Source organism: Aquarana catesbeiana, linkage group LG13 (assembly GCF_042186555.1).
Source record: "Aquarana catesbeiana isolate 2022-GZ linkage group LG13, ASM4218655v1, whole genome shotgun sequence".
Classification (NCBI taxonomy): Eukaryota; Metazoa; Chordata; class Amphibia; order Anura; family Ranidae; genus Aquarana; species Aquarana catesbeiana.
The window spans coordinates 193,920,720-193,940,679 of NC_133336.1; the positions used below are offsets into that span (position 1 = coordinate 193,920,720).

The 19,960-nt window shown below is 44.5% G+C and overlaps 1 protein-coding gene across 1 annotated transcript in view; it reads left to right on the top strand.

Annotated features, from left to right (window-relative positions):
- LOC141116643 (immunoglobulin superfamily member 1-like) overlaps positions 1-19,960 on the top strand; it is a 138,496-nt gene that overhangs the window by 77,182 nt on the left and 41,354 nt on the right. The window contains exon 11 of the mRNA XM_073609035.1: positions 18,877-18,897. Within this exon, the coding sequence (XP_073465136.1) occupies positions 18,877-18,897 (21 nt within the window). The remainder of the gene's footprint in view (positions 1-18,876; positions 18,898-19,960) is intronic.

Consider the following 19,960-nt stretch of genomic DNA (forward strand, 5'->3'; position numbering starts at 1 on the left):
TCACCAGTCAGCTGACCTCTAGTCTCTGCCTCCCAGCCATGCGGTGGGCGGCTGCGGGCGCTAGGAACAGCCCAGCTGGGCGACTGCAAAAAGGCTGGGAGAGCGGTGCGGGCTTCAGGAACAGCCCAGGATTCGGTGACCCCTGGCAAATCGTCATTCGACCCCCAGGTTGAGAACCACTGCCGTAGGGTAATGTGAAGCGACAGATGTGTGAACAATTGTGAAACACATAAAATTCCAGACCCCAAAGATGGATAAAAAATTGAGAAAAAATAGAAGAAACACAAAAATGAAAAATAAAAAAGAGGCTGTTCACCCACTATCTGGATGGTAGTAATACTAAGAATCCCTGGATGTCAAATATGAGATCATGAATGATATAAACAATATTAGAAACCCAGAATTCTGAGATACCCAAATAAATGATGTCATAAAAAAACAAATTGAGTGGCATCATGCATAAATGGTATTAGCATATAGAGTCCATGTTACTATATAAAAACGAGTTCATACAGTAGAATATATAGTAATATTGTTGTGTGCAATCTCTATATTGCTTCTCAAAATGTTCTGGAGCTGAGCCTACATTCAGGTTATTAATTGTATCAAAACGGGGAAAGATGAGGTACTCTTACCAACAGTGGTGGACTCACACGCCACCATACTCATTCACATAGGGTGGGGGCCGGGATCTGGGGGCCCTAGATTCCGATAAGCCCCCGCAGACCCCGACAACCAACGGCCAGGGTTGTTGGGAAGGGGCCCTTGTCCCCATTAACATGGGGGCAAGGTGCTTTGGGGTGGGGGGCGCAGGGCCCCCCTGCCCCAAGGCACCCACCCCCCATGTTGAGGGCATGCGGCCTGGTACGGCTCAGGAGGGGGGGGGGGCGCTCGCTCGCCCCCACCCCCTTTTCTGACCGGCCAGGCTGGTGCTTGGATAAGGGTCTGGTATGGATTTTGGGGGGGACCCAACGCCAATTTTTCGGCGTGGGGGTCCCCTTAAAATCCATACCAGACCGAAGGGCCCGGTATGCTCATGAAGGGGGAACCCATGCCAAAGTCGGATCAGTTAATACGGAATCCGACTTTGATCCGACTTCAGAAAAAAAGTAGTGCAGGAACTACTTTGAAGTCGGCATGACTTAAAGTCGTGCCAGTATAAATGGTAGTCATTCAAAATCATGGAGTATGACTTGTCATGCGATTTTGCAGTCCAAAATCATGGGACAAGTCGTATAAGTGTGAAAGAGGTCTTAGGGTCTGTAATCTTATGTGTGTTCACGATTGTTCACACATCTGTCTCTTCACTTTACCGTAAGGTTTCACACCAATGCATATTGGGTTTGTTTTTAACACATGCCACCCATTTTGAACACCTAATTGGATGTGTGACACTCCCTGCGACTTCTTAGTCACATCTGGTCATAGATATTTAAAAACACCACTTATCTTTACTATATGTACATAAATATGGGTAATTCCCTTTTTTTTCTATAGTCATATTTACGAGTTTGAACTTGGGCACAGTCCTATTGTTGCCATTCAATATATATGTTTTCACTTATACATATTTCACCACATAGGTTGTTTTCTTTCACTCGGAATTTATAACACCAATGTTTTGGCATCACATGCTTATAGATTCACATTCTGATTCCTTTCAGTGAACTCACCCATCATTAGCGCCACACTTTTTATTCACATTTTCACATAAAATTAGTCTGATTGTTGTGTTGGCTGCTCACGTTTTTAGGGTTGGCGCAGTATTATTATTGAAATTTTTGATATCTGTCTATTTTGCAGTGCAGGTTTGCATTTTATTGGCTGCTGTGAGGCAAAAAAAAATATATATAATTCTAGTAAAAAGCCCTATGATGAAAGTGAGCAGAAGAAAGTGAATATTGTTGGATAACTTCAGTTCGTTCTTACTCAGGGCCGTCTTTTCCATTGGGCACTTGCCTGGGGGGCCCCACCTGCCCAGCGACCCCATCCAAGCATCTATGCGTCACCGTCGCTCCAATTTTCTGTGACCGCGCGCTCTGGCTACCATGTCCAGTCTCAGGCCGGCCCCTGGCGCCCTGTGATTGGGCGAAAGGGGTCATGTGCGGCAGGTGGGGCTGGTCTGTCCTCAATCGCGGGAGAGTGGGGCTGGCCTTCACTGGGAGCTGTGGCCGCTGTCTTCTCCTCCTCCTCTCCGGGCCACCGATCATGTCCCTGCCAGGGGATGCAGTCTGTGCCCGATGTCTTCTTCTCCTCCTCTCCTCCTCCTCTCCGGGTCACCGATCATGTCCCCGCCCGGGCAGGCAGTCTGGCAGTGTGACAGGTGGCGCAGAGGCAGAGCAGATCATGAAAGAAAAAAAGGTAAGAGACTCACTTATGAGTTTTGTTGCTGGTCCGGGGGGAGTAGATATGGTCTGGGGAGAGGGAGCAGCCATAAAGTCAGTGTATAGTGTAATGTGTTGTGTGTAGTGTATAAGGTATTGTGTGTAGTGTGTAGTGTATTGTGTGTGTGTGTAGTGCATAGTGTATTGTGTGTGTGTGTGTGTGTGTGGTGTATAGTGTATTGTGTGTGTAGTGTATAGTGTAGTGTGTGTGTGTGTGGTGTATAGTGTATTGTGTATTGTGTGTGTGTGTAGTGTATAGTGTATTGTGTGTGTATGTGGTGTATAGTGTATTGTGTGTGTGTGTGTGTGTGTGGTGTATAGTGTATTGTGTGTGTAGTGTATAGTGTAGTGTGTGTGTGTGGTGTATAGTGTATTGTGTGTGTGTGTGTGTGTGTGTAGTGTATAGTGTATTGTGTGTGTATGTGGTGTATAGTGTATTGTGTGTGTGTGTGTGTGTGTGAATGGGGTGTATTGGTATGTGGGTAGAGTATTGTGTAGTGGTCAGTATGTAGTATTTTGTGTAGTGGTCTGTGGGTAGTGTATAGTGTATTGTGTAGTAGTGTAGTGGTCAGTGGATAGTGTAGTTTGTGTAGTAGTGGTCAGTATAGAAATCAGGTAGGGTGGTGTGATGTGTAGAGGTCAGTGTGTAGTGTAGTGGTCTGTGTGTAGTGTAGTGGTCAGTATAGGAATCAGGTAGGTTAGTGTGGTGTGTAGTGTAGTGGTCAGTGTGGTGTGGTTTGTAGTGTAGTGGTCAGTGGATACGGTGTAGTGTAGACAGGGCCCCAGTACACTGTATTGCCCGGGGGCCTATAATGCTCTTAAGATGGCCCTGTTCTTACTACAGTACCTGATAATGATGTGACTGATTCCAGCACTGCAGATGACAATTAGACTGTACACGCTCAACAAGGCTCCTTCTGACTCCACATCAGTTCGTCAGTAGGCAGCATTATCACAGCAGTCATCATTCCCCCCCACCACGTAACGTAGTTTATTACCCGGTGATGCTTATCAGACGAATGATCGTCCCTTTTTTCTTGCATGCTAGTCTCCATATCGAAAACGAAGAGGTTACCCAACTTACGAAAGTTCTCTTACGACAGAATTAAAATTAGGAAGTGATGTAATGTATTGCATTGTATTTGGTATTTTTGGACGACAACTGTACTGAATAAATGAAAATCGTAGGATCTGTTATCGTACGAGAAGATTTTCGTGTTGGTCCCCAACCGCCTAACTGTAAATATACATCATTACTTTGAAGTTAAATACCCCTCCCGCAGCTTCCCGGTTGTTCCTGGGTTTACCGGAGCCGTTGGTAGACATGGAAGCGATCCGGTACAGCAGATGGCTGGGCAGGAAATCATCTTGCCTTCACTTGGCTCTATGCCCTTGTTTTAAAGGTAAATGGGAGATCTAAGGTCTTTTTGAGCCCAGATTTCTCAATAAAGAGGACCTGTCATGCTTATTTTTATTACAAGGGATGTTTACATTAACCGCTTCAGCCCCAGAAGAATTTGACCAGAGCACTTTTTGCGATTCGGCGCTGCGTCGATTTAACTGACAATTGCGCGGTCCTGCGATGCTGTACCCAAACAAAATTGACGTCCTTTTTTTCCCACAAATAGAGTTTTCTTTTGGTGGTATTTGATCACCTCTGTGTTTTTTATTTTTTGCGCTATAAAAAAAAAAGCGACAATTTTGAAAAAAATAAATATTTTTTTACTTTTTGCTATAATAAATATCCCCCAAAAATATATAAAAAAACTAATTTTTTACTCAGTTTAGGCCGATAAGTATTCTTCTACATATTTTCGGTAAAAAAAATCGCAATAAGCTTATATTGATTGGTTTGCGAAAAAAGTTATAGCGTGTACAAAATAGGGGATAGATCAGTGCTATAAAAATGCACTGATTACTGTGTAAATGACACTGGCAGGGAAGGGGTTAAACACTAGGGGGCGATCAAAGGGGTTAAGTGTGTCCTAGGGAGTGATTCTAACTGTGGGGAGGATGGGCTACCACTGACATGACGGAGATCAATGCTTCCGAGGGCAGGGAGCGGCGATCTCTGTCATGTCATTAGGCAGAACAGGGAAATACCTTGTTTACATAGGCATCTCCCCATTCTTCCGTTCTGTGACACGATGGGTGATAGCCCCACCAATTAAAGGGGACATACAGGTACGCCCATTTGCCCACCGCTGCCATTGTGCCGACGTATATCAGCGTGCAGCGGTTGGCAAGTGGTTAAATAAATACATTTTTACAGAGATCAATAATTTTAGCATTAGACGTCCTCTGTAACTCTAAACAGGTAACCTGTTAAAATGTTTAACCGCATGCCGACCAGCCGCCGCAGTTAAACTGCGGCAAAATGGCTCGGCATGCGCAAATCACCGTCATGGTACGTCGGTACCATAGACGGCCACTAGGGGGCACGTGCGCGCCGCCTGCTCGCCCACGGAGCCGATGCGAGTACCTGGTGGTCGCGATCACTGCCGGGCTCCCGCGATCGCTCTGGGCACACCGAGAACCAGAATCTCTGTGTGTAAACAGTTTCCAGTTCTCTGAGGGGTGAACAGACAGATCGTCTGTTCATATAGAGTATGAACAGACGATCCGTCATCTCCCCTACACAGTCCCCTCCCCCCTTCAGTTAGAACACTCCCTAGGACACACTTAACCCCTTCACTGCCCCCTAGCGGTTAACCCCTTCACTGCCAGTGACATTTTTACAGTAATCAATGCAATTTTATAGCATCGCTCGCTGTAAAAATGCCAATGGTCCCAAAAATGTGTCAAAATTGTCCGACGTGTCCGCCGTAATGTCGAAGTCCTGATAAAAATCACAGATCGCCGCCATTACTAGTAAAAAAAAAATTCATAATAAAAAAAGCCATAAAACTATCCCCTATTTTGTAGACGCTGTAACTTTTGCGCAAAACAATCAATATATGCTTATTGCGATTTTATTTTACCAAAAATATGTAGAAGAATACGTATCGGCCTAAACTGAGGAAAAAAAATGTTTTTTTATATATTTTTTGGAGATACTTTATTATAGCAAAATGTAAAAAATATTGCGTTTTTTTCAAAATTGTTGCTCTTTTTTTGTTTATAGCACAAAAAATAAAAACCGCAGAGGTGATCAAATACCACCAAAAGAAAGCTCTATTTGTGGGAAAAAAAGGACGTCAATTTTGTTTGGGTGCAACGTCGAACGACCCCGCAATTGTTAGTTAAAGCGACGCAGTGCCGAATCGCAAAAAGTGCTCTGGTCTTTGGCCAGCCAAATGGTCCAGGGCTGAAGTGGTTAAAGCGTCGCCTATTGAGGTTTTTAAACAGTCCATGTATGTGATTTTGAAACATTCATGTACGCCCTCCCGGCAAAGTAAGCCTGCACTGTAGCTGTCTTTTGGCTATAGCGGGGGCAGGAAGTGGTTAAACAGACCAAGCTGTCTAGCAAAAGTAGCAGTACAACCTTTATGCCAAAAGGAAATAAAACAAATAACTAATAACTAACTTAATAAGTGTTAGTTGGAGTTGGGTTTTAAATTGTTAGTCATTTATGTAAAGTCCATCTAAATCTAGTCCGTCCACAATTACCCCCTCTACTGATTGACAATGCAGCCGTGCAAAGGTGGCTACATTTGTTAGGATATCGAGTGCTGGTATCCTGCAACAGCAGGGTGACAAGATCGGTTTTCTGCTCTTAAGGAAGTGGAGACCAGACTGGGTGCGATTAACCACTTGCTTACTGGGTACTTAAACCCCCTTCCTGCCCAGACCAATTTTCAGCTTTCAGCGCTGTCACATTTTGAATGACAATTGCGCAGTCATGCTACAGTTTACCCAAATGAAATTCTTATCATTTTTTTTCACACAGATAGAGCTTTCTTTTGGTGGTATTTAATTGCTGCTGGGTTTTTTTTTTTTGCTAAATAAAACAAAAAGGGACCGAAATTTTGAAAAAAACAAAACAAAACTGTTTCATAGTTTGTATTAAAATTTTGAAAACAGGTAATTTTTCTCCTTTACTGATGTGCACTGATGAGGCTGCACTGATGGGCACTGATAGGCTGTGCTGATGGGCACTGATAGGTGGCACTGATGGGCACTGATAGGTGGAACTGATAAGGCGGCACTGATGGGCACTGATAGGTGGCACTGATGGGCACTGATAGGCACTGATAAGGCGGCACTAATGGGCACTAATAGGTGGCACTGATGAGGTGGCACTGATAGGTGGCACTGAGAGGTGGGTGGCACTGATGGTTGGCACTAAGATGGGTGGCACTGATTGTTGGCACTGATGGTTGGCACTGAAGGGCACTGATAGGTGGCACTAATAAGCGGCACTGATAGGTGGCACTGATGGGCACTGATAGGCACTGATAAGGCGGCACTAATGGGCACTGATAGGTGGCACTGATAAGCACTGATGAGGTGGCACTGAGAGATGGCACTGATTGGTGGCACTGATGGTTGGCAGTGATGGTTGGCACTGAAGGGCACTGATAGGTGGCACTGATAAGCGGCACTGATGGGCAATGATGATCACTGATGGTTGGCACTGATGGGCACTGGTAGGCACTGGTAAGTGAGACTGATAGGCAACACTGATCTGTGGCACTGCAGATTAGACACTGATAGGTGGCACTGGTAGGTGACACTGGTGGGCACAGCCGTGGCTTTCTGAGTGAGGGACTGATGTCCCCCTGACAGAAGCTGGTAATCGGCTTTTTTTTCCCTCACTCTGATAGCGTGAGGAAAAAAAAAATACAGATTACCGATCTTCTGCTTGCATCAGGTGATCAGCCAATGACAGCTGATCACATGGTAAGGGGCCGGAATCGACCCCTTACTCGGATCTCATAGACTCGGTGATCACAGGGCGTGCTGCGCGCGACCCGCAGGGTCACGCAGACAGCGCTTGCTCAGGAGGACGTCCATGGACGCCCTCCCGGCAATTAAGGCCCGCGCTGCAGCCGTCTTTCGGCTATATTGAGGGCAAAATTGCAATAATGTTGCGCTACTCACAAAAATTAAAAAGTGACGTATGAAGCAGCCAGCATCCACAATGTGGTAACAAAGCAAAATAGATGGGTAATAAAAATGCAGCGCTAAATAAAGGTGAACAGTGCACATGTATGTGACTACCAAACATATAAAAATGGTGAAAAATATTAAGAACAATTCTTTTCAAGAAATAACTATTAAGTCCATAGCCATATGAGTGTCCAACTCAGTAAGTGTTTATAATGTTATAAGTGTCCAACAAGGTGGGATGATAAGTTTATGGATGGGCAAGAAGTTAATCTTAGATGTCATGTAAATCACAGGGATGGTGTCTCAAAATTCATGGGTGCCATGTGAGTCACAGGGATGGTGTTCCAATAGTTGATATCCACAAGAGAGTATAGAAGAAGCAAATACCCTTACCGGAATGGATGGACACGTTTGCCGTATGGCTAGGTGTCATACAGGCTTATGGATCAGCGATCCCCATGGAAGCTCGACATGTGTAGCAGGTTCCCCTGGTTCCTTTGTGGCAATCGGGAGGGAGATGGATGATTCGGAACTCGATGAAGGTGTCTCACCCGCAAAGATATGATAGAAGAATGCAGCTTTCAATCAGCCAGCATAGGGACATGTAGGAGGGAATAAATGAACCCACATGGTGCTTGAATCCATATATAATAGGTTTATTGCAAACCAAACAAAGTGACAATCTGGATTAAAAGTGATCACATATGGGGAATATAAAATGGAGAATAAAAAATAGCGTGGTACCAGAAAGGATAGCTAATCGCAACCCGACATGTTTCGGACTAGGGGTCCTTCTACTGGGGCATATTAGCTATCGTCTGGTATCACGCAAACATTTATAGACACATGACAAGTTAAAAAACAGCATCAGCTGTGAGAATTCTCGTCAGCTGTGCAAGACCGCTGCAGAGCGGATCTCCCAGCCAATAAAAATCCAAATGAATGGGATTGGCTGGCGATGGTTTCAACACCCAATCGAGGACCGCCCGGCATGTCACATGACACCCTACGATGAGGTGTTTACTATGCAATTCTGCATGAGACTGACTGGCGCACCGCCCAATCGTGGGCTGCTGAGCACATCACAGGACACCCTATTACAGGGCGCTGACCACAGGCTCAGGGCTGTGCGCTCCAAGCCTCAATTTCGTTTAGGAAGAGGCAAGTGAGAGTCTCTGCTGTGGAGCGGCGCCGCTCCGCCCACACGTCATACTCCCATGTCATTGCACACTGAAGCCGAGACCCAGCACCTGAGCGCCCAAGTGTGTCCACGGAAGTGCCACAGCGGCCCGGATGTATGGGTGATAGGAAACCCTTATCTGAATCATAATGTAAAGCAGTAAAAACTTGAAAACTATACATAAAAAATATATACAAGCCAGGGGGCATAAACTAATAAAACTCTCCAGAGGCATCTAAACTCCCTATCATACCATAAAAAATATAAATAGGTATGGGTGGAACTTATAAGTATATGCAATATATGTATAGGGTGGTCATAAGACCTCCCAAACAGGGAAAGAAAGGTGGAGATGCTAAACCTGTGATTATACAGATGTGTATAGTGCATATAATTTATAACATGTATATTCCAAAAAAATATATTCAAAAGATATAATCAAAGAAAATGAGTGCAAGTTAAGATGGCATAGTGGGGGTAAATATGAATAGATATAATGGTGAAACGGTAAATCCAGGTCAGATATAAAGAGGGGGGCAAGTCCACAATGCATCATGATTTGTTAATAAATGCATTGAGATCCCACTCGACATTCAACCCGTAAGGAAAATAACTCTTTAACTGAAATATCCAAAAGGTCTCGGGTTGGGATACCCCCCTAATACGTGGACCCCCCCCTCCAGTGCAGAATGTATTTATCAATGATCTGGAATTTTGTACCGCTTGGATTCTTAGCATGGTGCTCAAGAAAGTGCCTAGGCACACTGTGATTGGTACGCCCAAATTTAATGGCAGTAATATGCTCATTCACCCGGGTGCTAAACGCCCTTATAGTACGACCTACGTACTGTTTATTGCACGGGCAAGTGATGAGGTAAACAATAAAACGAGTGGCACACGTGGTGAAATGCTTCATATGATAAGTGATGGAAGTAACTGAAGACTGAAATGTTTCAGTCCTCTTACGTCCACACAAATTGTGCATGCAAACGTTACATCGTTTGCAAGGGTGGTAACCTTTAGTTTCTGGAAAAAAGGACACTTTTACAGGCGGTTCGATAACGTTATGGGAAATATGGTCTCGAAGGGATGGGGCTCCTCTAAAGGTAACACCTGCATTATTCGGGAGCACTGGGCCTAGAACTGGGTCACTCTTTAAGACTCCCCAGTGACGATTCAGGATATGTTTAATTTGTCTGTGTTGGATGGAAAATTGGGTGAACATTGACCACTTAAATTTGTCATCAGAGGCGGGCTTAGGACGTTCAGTAATAAGTGTATCTCGATCGATACACAAAATTCTGGTAATCTCTTGGTCTATGGTTGATGATAGATACCCTTTGGTGACAAACCGTTCCTTCAAAAAGTGGGCCTGCCTCATAAAGTCACCGGTAGAGGAACAGTTTCTACGAATACGTAGGAGCTGGCTCCGTGGGGCAGACTCCAACCATGGACTGTAGTGACAACTATCTGTAGAGATATATCCATTTCTGTCCGTCGGCTTGAAGTGGGTGGTGGTCACAATCCGACGGTCAACTATGGATATCTCTAAATCCAGTAAATGTATGGAGACAGAACTTGTCTCGTATGTGAGAATTATACCTCTCTCGTTGTTATTGAGAGTGGCCATGAACTCATGGAGGGTTTCCTCGTCACCTTTCCATAGGAGGAGGATGTCGTCTATATATCGTACCCATAAACACATTTCAGACCGCTGTGATGGGTAGACGACATCCTCCTCCCATAGGGCCATGAAAAGGTTGGCGAGGCTGGGGGCAAATTTAGCCCCCATAGCCACGCCCTTCTTCTGCAAGAAGAATTGATTATTGTACCAGAAGTAGTAGTAGCAAATTGTAGAAGTTCCATGACAAAAATTTGTTGGGTAGGTGGGATCTTGCTATTCCTGGCAAGATAATTTTGTACAGCTTCAAATCCCAGTTTGTGTGGAATTCTGGTATATAGTGACGTGACATCCGCCGTAACCAGCATAAGATCATCCTGGTATTCGACGGATGCTAAACGCCAGATAGTATCCCCTGTATCCTTCAGATAGGAGGGGGCCTGACACACCAACGGTTGTAGGAAAAAATCTATATAGTGGCCGATTTTAGAGGTGACCGAATCTATTCCGCTTATAATAGGCCTGCCCGGGGGCCTGGTAATGCTCTTGTGGATTTTCGGAAGATTGTACATTACCGGGACCCTCGGGCCAACTGGGACGAGAAATTCTTTTTCTTTTTTATTCAGGATGCCCTGTTGATATCCTCGTTCTACAATTTCTACCAATCTTTTTTTGAAAACCTTTGTAGGGTCATTATTTAATACCATATATGTCTTATCGTCACTGAGGATGCGGCACATCTCAAGATGGTAATCTTCCTTGTCTAGGATCACCAGGCCTCCGCCTTTGTCGGCGGGGCGGATTACTATGTCCTTATGGTCGCACAGGGATTTTAAGCCAGACTTCATTTTGGGATGCACGCCTAATCGGTAATCGATCTAAGTCCTTCAACACCATGTCAAAGAAGACTTTAACAGCAGGAGCTAGGTTGTTTGGGGGGTTAAAGAGTGAAGGGTTTGCTAGCCCAGAGTGTATTACTCTTCTTTAGTTTCCTTCAGTCTCCACTCCATTTCCTGTTTCTAAATTAGTAGAGTTACTTAAAAAGTGCCCCGGATATTAAGTTTCCTTTCGAATTTTAAAATGTCAATAAAGGTCCCAAATTTACTCAGTTTTTTAGGAGGGGCGAACTTGAGACCCTTATTTAACATGTGTAATTCAGCATCAGTAAATTCTCTCTGGCTCAGATTGAAAAGGCCACTAGGATTTAGTGGCGCCTTCTTTTTCCGGGCCCGCCGCCCCCCTCGGGTGCCTCGTTTGCATCTGCCCTTCTTTTGGGGCCTGGAGGTCCCTTGGGAAAATCCTCATTGTAGGGAGGGTTGGAGCGTGCTTGGTTATAGGTGTAGGGTGATTTATCGTATTGATTATACTCATTATCCCTGTAAGGGTATGGATTATGATATTGTTGTCTATAATTTCTTCTTGGAGAGGAGAGAATCTATTATAGGTACGAATAGGAGGAGGAGGAGTACGGTAGTTCTGATATGGTTCGGAAAAATTCCTACCGTAACGCTGCGGAGATCTGGTGTACATACCTGGGTCAGGATGTTCATAACTGACCTTCCTGACGGACGCGGGCCCTCTCCCTTTCTGAGGAGCCCCTTTACCTTTACTCCCGTACTGTTGACCATTTTTATAGGGATGATTAGGAATGGGAATCCTACCATTCCGGTTTCCAGGAGTGGAAGAACGCTCTAATGGGCACTGATAGGTGGCACTGATAAGCACTGATGAGGTGGCACTGAGAGATGGCACTGATGGTTGGCACTGATGGTTGGCACTGATGGTTGGCACTTAAAGGCACTGATAGGTGGCACTGATAAGCGGCACTGATGGGCAATGATGATCACTGATGGGTGGCACTGATGGGCACTGGTAGGCACTGGTAAGTGAGACTGATAGGCAGCACTGATCTGACAGAAGCTGGTAATCAGCTTTTTTTTCCCTCACTCTGATAGCGTGAGGAAAAAAAAAAATACAGATTACGATCTTCTGCTTACATCAGGTGATCAACCAGTGACAGCTGATCACATGGTAAGGGGCCGGAATCGACCCCTTACTCGGATCTCATAGACTCGGTGATCACAGAGCGTGCTGCACGCGACCCGCAGGGTCACGCAGACAGCACCGGCTCGGGAGCACGTCCATGGACGCCCTCCCGGCAATTAAGGCCCGCGCTGCAGCCGTCTTTCGGCTATATTGCGGGTGGCAAGTAGTTAAATAGGATTTATTAATAATAAAACAAAACCCCGTCCAATACCATCTAATAGTATACAAGACATATGAACAGTGAACCAAATGACAGAAAACCCAACTAGCAAACTAACTAAAATAATCTATACAAACAAATAGGAAGCAAACAGGGTAAGTTGCACAGGAATTAGGAAGGGGATTAGGAACAAGGGGAGCAGACATGAGGTAGTGGGGTACTTGATGCAGGTACTGTACATGAACAGGATCACATCAGGAATAAGGAAGAATCAGCAACCAGGGAAAGGAAACTAGGGGAGGAGTTATATACCCTCCCAGCAGCCAGTATCAGGTGAAGATCGATTATTGGGATCTGCTGGTTACTAGAAAACACCAGCTGGTGGCCTCTGAAACTATGCTGGAAACAACAGTACCACCAGCAAGTGATCTAGGTCCTGTAAGACGTCCCCCTCCCCTTTCCTAAGAAGCAACCTCATTAATGTACACTTGCACACAGTTTATGAAGGAAAATGGTAGGTAGGTTGTTTCAAACATCTTGGAGAACTAACCACAGATCTTCTGTGGATGTAGGCTGCCTCAATTCCTTCTGTCTCTTCATGAGTTGGAGATTTGGTCAGGACCAATGATGTCCTCAATGCTGAGAAAAACAGGCAGATACTTATCCATCATGCCATACCATCAGGCAGACGTGTGATTGGCCCCAAATTTATTCTGCAGCAGGACAACCTCCCCAAACATACAGCCAATGTCATTGAGAACTATCTTCATCGTAAAGAAGAACAAGGAGTCCTGGAACTGATGGTTTGGCCCCCACAGAGCCCTGATCTCATCATCATGGAGTCTGTCTGGGATGACATGAAGAGACCAAAGGATTTCAGTTTGTTCTCCAAGATATTTGGAACAACCTACCTGTTGAGTTCCTTTAAAAAGTGTGTGCAAGTGTACCTAGAAGAATTAATGCTGGTTTGAAGCCAAAAGGTGGTCACACCAAATATTAATTTGAACTTTTGCACAGTACTGTACAGTGCTGTGAAAAAAGTATTTACCCCTCCTTCATTTTTAATTTTTTTTGAAATTTTGTCATACTTAAATAACTCAGATCATCAAAAAAAATTATATTACAAGTAAATACAAAATGCAGTTTTGAAATTATGATTTTACTCATTACTCAGTTGCCTACCTTCAGTGTCTTACACACGCCTATAAAACTCCTCCTCTGTACACAAGGCGTCTCCTGTATGCCCAGCAGTTTCTTATCTCCCCTGCTCCCTCCAGTGCACAACCCTGTGAGACCTGGTGTCTGTAGAAAGATAGATCCCAATTCTACAACTGGGAGCCATTCAGAAGTCTTCCTCATTGAATGATCACTCTGACAGCCAATCACAGTGAGCATTCAGTGTAACATTTTTAAGCCAAAATGGAAGTCACACACTAAGCAGTTTTCTCTCCTCAGTTTCTAATCAGTAAGTGAGAGAGCTGCAGCTGACAGTTCTTATTTATTTTAAATCCGTAAGAACTAGAAATGACTGATATATGCAAAAAAAAAAAAAAAAATGTTATTTCTTTTGTAAATAACTTTAACATACTTTGTACCTAAAATTTTATTTTAATGTTGCTGTACGATACTTGTGTTCAAAATTTTATTGATCAAACTTGAAAAAAATTTTTTTTTTTCCGATTTCTACTCTTTTTCCACCTTAAAATACAAATAAATTAAAAAAAATTCTCAGATGACTTCAGGGTCACAAAAAAGCCCCATTTGTCTCCCAAAAACAATATATGTATCAATTCTTTATCATAAGTAATTACAAGGTTATAGACTCATGAATGTGGTTAAGGGGAAAAAGCTGTCCAAACCTGCGTACCCGCCCCTATGTGAAAAAGTAATTGCCCCCTAAACCTAATAACAGGTTGTGCCACCCTTGGCGGCAACAACTGCAATCAAGCATTTGCGATAATTGGCAATGAGTCTTTCACACTTTTGGCCCACTCTTCTTTACAGAATTGTTTTAATTCAGCCACATTGGAGGGTTTTCCAGCATGAATGGCCTTCTTAAGTTCATGCCACAGCATCTCAATCTGATTTAGGTCTTCAACACTGACCTTAGCTGGGGCAAGTGAGGCCTGTAGTTCTTTGCATGATGTTCTGGGTTCTTTTATGACCTCCTGGATGAGTCGTTGTTGTGGAGTAATTTTGGTAGGCCGGCCACTCTTGGGAAAGTTCACCACTGTTCCAAGTTTTCTCAATTCGTGGATAATGGGTCTCACCGTGATTCGCTGGAGTCCCAAAGCCTTAAAAATGGCTTTTGTATCCCTTTCCATACTGATACATGTCAGTTACTTTGGTTCTCATCTGTTCTTGAATGACATGTTGCTTTCTGAGATTTTTTAGTGTGCTTCACTTTGTCAGAAAGCTTCTATTTAAATGATTTCTTGATTCAACAGGTCTGGCAGTAATCAGGCCTGGGTGTGGCAAGTGGAATTTTACTCAGTTTTCCAAAAAATGTGGTTAATCACAGTTCATTCATGATTTAGCAAGTGGGGGCAATTACTTTTTCACATAGGGCCAGGCAGCTTTGGACAGCTTTTTTTTCCCTTAACCACTTCAAGTCTGGACACTTTCACCCCCTTCCAGTCCAGGACAATTTTCAGCTTTCAGCACTGTTGCACTTTGAATGTCAATTGCGTGGTCATGCAACACTGTACCCATATGAAAATTTCACACAAATTTTATCACAAATAGAGCTTTATTTTGGTAGTATTTGATCACCGCTGGGTTTTTTATTTTTTGCTATATAAATTTAAAAGCCCGGGGAAAAAAAACGCTTAGTTTTTGTTATAAAACTTTGCAAATACATAATCTTTCTTCATAACTGTAGGCCAAAATGTATTCTGCTACATTTTTTGGGTAAACATAACCCACAACAGTGTATATTATTTAGTCTGTGTGAAAGTTATAGCGTCTACAAACTAAGGGATAAATATCTGAAAATTGGTCAGTTGAGACCCTAAAGGCTGGACGTTGGTATGATGTATGGCAGAGAACAGGACACTAGTATGGGATATAGAAGTGATCAGGACACTGGTATGGCGGTTATCAGGACGATGGTATGGCAGGGATCAGGGCGCTGGTATGGGATATGGAAGTGATCAGGACACTGGTATGGCAGTGATCAGGATGATGGTATGGCAAGGATCAGGGTGGTTATCAGGTCGCTGGTATGGGTAATGGCGGTAATCAAGGTGCTGGTATGGGGTATTGTGGTGATCCAGATGCTGGTATGACCTATGGGGTGATCAGGACACTGGTATGGGGTATGGCAGTGATCAGGATGCTGTTGTGGGGTATGGCAGTGATCAGGACACTGGTATGGCACAGGAGATGATCAGAATGCTAATATAGGGTATGGCGGTGCTCAGGATGCTGGTATGGCATATGGGGTGACCAGAATGCTGATATGGGGTATGGCGGTGATCAGGATGTTGGTATGGGGCAGTGACGGAGAACCTTTTTGAGCCCGAGTGCCCAAACTGCGACACAAAACCAACTTATTTTTTTCAAAGTGCCGAGCGGCGCTAAGGGAAAAAAAAAGGTATACACCGGTCAGTGCAGGGATTGGCACGTACCAATGTTGTGGCAGACATTTTCCAAAGTACAGACCTTAGTGAAGGACACCAAGGTACATTTCAAATTAAAACCATCAAAAAACACTGTCTACCCTCTGGCCTAGTTCTACAAGTACAAATACGGTTAAAATAACATTTATATAAAGACTGCTTGTGGTATTCTGTTAGACAGCATCTGTCACCTCAAGCGCAGCCTCCATCCCTTATTTTATCTCAAAGGGAGCCTCCATCTCCTCACATTCAGCCTCCTGTCCCCTGACAGAACTTTTCCCCACTTTGAGCAGGGTTGCTGCTCTCCCATCAGACATACTGACCAGGAGATGGTCAGAGACCACAGACATAGTACAAGAGTGGATCAGAGACCGCAGGCATACTGCTTTGCTTGGCAGGTCCCAGTCCCAGGCCAGACCATCCAGTCCCTCCCTTCTGTGACTGTCCCTGGCTATTGCTGAGGTGCTAAGTCCACTCCAGTGACCAGTGAGTCCACACTACGCATAACAAGTTTACTTACTCTGCTCTGCTCCACAGTCTTAGAGTCAGTCTCACTCTCAGCAGACACTGAGAGACTCGGCCGGCTCCTTGGGCTTGAGGCGAGCTGCCTTCCAGTTTGTTCCTCTGGAGTCTGTCCTCCTGTTCTCCCGCCGTGACCAGTGCTGCCTGGCATTCCACAGAGAAACTCCCAGCCCCTCCCTTAGAGATTACTCCGCACTGCACGAGTCAGGATAAGTGGGCGGCACCGCGTCCTGGCCGGACCTACACAGTTACATACAGCCTAGGTAGGAGGAGAGACTGAGCAGCGGTGATGAGTAGAGTCATCAGACTCATCAATATTATGAAAAAACATAAGTCTGCGGCGGCCACGGAAACGGCATCCTGGTGTGCCCATAGAGAGGGCTTGGTGTGCCAGCTGTGGCACACGTGCCATAGGTTCGCCATCACTGGTATGGGGTATGGTGGTGATCAGGATGTTGGTATGGGGTATGGCGGTGATCAGGGTGCTAATATGGTTTATGGTGGTGATCAGGGCACTGGTATGGTGGTGATCAGGGCACTGGTATGGTGTATGGTGGTGTATGGTGGTGATCAGAGCACTGGTATGGTGAATGATGGTGATCAGGGCACTGGTATGGTGTATGGTGGTGACCAGGGCACTGGTATGGTTTATGGCGGTGATCAAGGCACCGGTATGGTGTATGGTAATGATCAGGGCACTGGTATCGTGAATGATGGCGATCAGGGCACTGGTATGGTGAATGGTGGTGATCAGGGCACTGGTATGGTGAACGATGGTGATCAGGGCACTGGTATGGTGTATGGTGGTGATCAGGGCACTGGTATGGTGTATGGTGGTGATCAGGGCACTGGTATGGTGAATGATGGTGTATGGTGGTGATCAGGGCACTGGTATGGTGAATGATGGTGATCAGGGCACTGGTATGGTGAATGATGGTGATCAGGGCACTGGTATGGTGAACGATGGAGATCAGGGCACTGGTATGGTGAACGATGGAGATCAGGGCACTGGTATGGTGAACGATGGTGATCAGGGCACTGGTATGGTGAACGATGGAGATCAGGGCACTGGTATGGTGAACGATGGTGATTAGGGCACTGGTATGGTGAACGATGGAGATCAGGGCACTGGTATGGTGAACGATGGAGATCAGGGCACTGGTATGGTGAACGATGGTGATCAGGGCACTGGTATGGTGAATGATGGTGATCAGGGCACTGGTATGGTGAACGATGGTGATCAGGGCACTGGCATGGTGAACGATGGTGATCAGGGCACTGGTATGGTGAATGATGTTGATCAGGGCACTGGTATGGTGAACGATGGTGATCAGGGCACTGGTATGGTGAACGATGGTGATTAGGGCACTGGTATGGTGAACGATGGTGATCAGGGCACTGGTATGGTGAACGATGGTGATCAGGGCACTGATATGGTGTATGGTGGTGATCAGGGCACTGGTATGGTGTATGGTGGTGATCAGGGCACTGGTATGGTGGTTAACAGGATGCTGGTATGGCAAATAGCTGTGATTATGGTAATGGTATGTGGTATGGCGGTGATCAGGATGCTGGAATGGTGATGATCAGGACATTGATATGGTCTATGGTGGTTTTGTGAGCACTGGGCTAGGTGACAGGGCTGGCTGCAGTTTTTATTTACATTCTGGGGGGCAATGATCAGGAACACTGGGGAAAGCTGGCACTACAGTTTTTATTTGTGTACAATCTGCCTGACAGGCTGCAACATCAGTACTCTCTAGCAGAGATTACTTCCACTTTCTGTTGTTTACTATGTGATTGCTGTGAATGGACACACCGATCACAAGGTAGAACAACTTCCCTTCACTTGGACATAGCTGTAATGTGATCTGCTGTGGCCGGGTGATGTGCCGACAGCTGGGCTCCTGGGTGCGCGCTCTGTGAGCTGTGCAGGAGCCACAGATGCAAGGTGACGTACGGGTACGCTAACCCGCATCGGCGCTGCTTCCTGTCCGTCATCTATAGGCAATTGGCGGACAGGAAGTAGATAATAAATTATATCATCATTTAAAAACTGCATTTTGTATTTACTTGGGTTATCTTTGTGTAATATTATTATTTTTTTTTTTTTTTGATGATCTCAAGTTTGACAAATATGCAAAAAAATAAAAAAAAATGTTAGGAAGGGGGCAAATACTTTTTTCATAGCACTATATATGGAAAGTTCTTCTCCTAGAAACAATACAAGATTTTTGCATAGACTGCAGTATGTATTTCAGACATGTAACAGTTTTTGTCTTATTTTACAGCCACAATACTGGGACACACAGGTGAGTCTTTATTTTATATCAATCAATCAATCATTCAATCGCTATAGTAAAATTCTAGAAATAGTAGAATCATAGAGGTAATTTTTATCTACACTGAAAATACTGTCTAATCCAGATTGAGTGGATATTTTTAAGTGATTTTTACATGCGTACATCATGATTCCAGTGAATAGCAGCCAACTGCCCAATGAAAATGTTAGTAATGCCCTTGCTTAACATCATTGCCCTTATAAGGAAATGCTATACTATTAGAAAGCACCTAAATTGGAAATGTATATCCTTATTGGGTGGATGACTTTCAAGGGACCCCGCCTTTTTGAATTATAGTGAACTGATAAGCAGTCCTTCAGGGATACATTCTCAGGTTCAATGTTACCCCATTTGGGACCTCTATTCCAGAGGTCCCCAACCCCCAGGCCATGGACCGGTGCCCGGTCCATGGCCTGTTGGGGGCCTGGCCATTTGGCTGATGGTGGGCCGTGGGTGAGGCTTGATCTGTATTGGTGGGCGCACTCAATGCCACCTGGGCTCTGTCTCCTGTGGGGTCGGCAGTGTGGGCCCTGCTGTGGGCTGCGCATGCGGGGGGAGATGAATCCTTGTGGGGGTCTAGTGCCTGGTGCTCTGGCAGGAGTCATGATGCCAAGATGATGAGCCAGTACAACCTGCACTATCACCCTCCCACCACCAGTGGACGCCCGCTCCCCTTCTACCAGCACCATCACTCCCGTCCCTCTCTGTGGTCACGTCACTCAGCCATTGGTATATATATATATATATATATATATATATATATATATATATATATATACTGTATATATATATATATATATATATATATATATATAATTTTAGAATATTCATTTGTAACTGTTTTGCTGATTACATGAGCTCAATTATTCAATAATACTATTATTATTACGGTAATAAATTATTATTAAAAATACAAAAAGAATTTCTTTTGCTGGCTGCTGATTATTAATAATTTATAATATTACATATTCATTTAAATAATTTTTACTTCCAAGCGCGGATACTTTTTGCTTTTAATAAATTATTATTATTA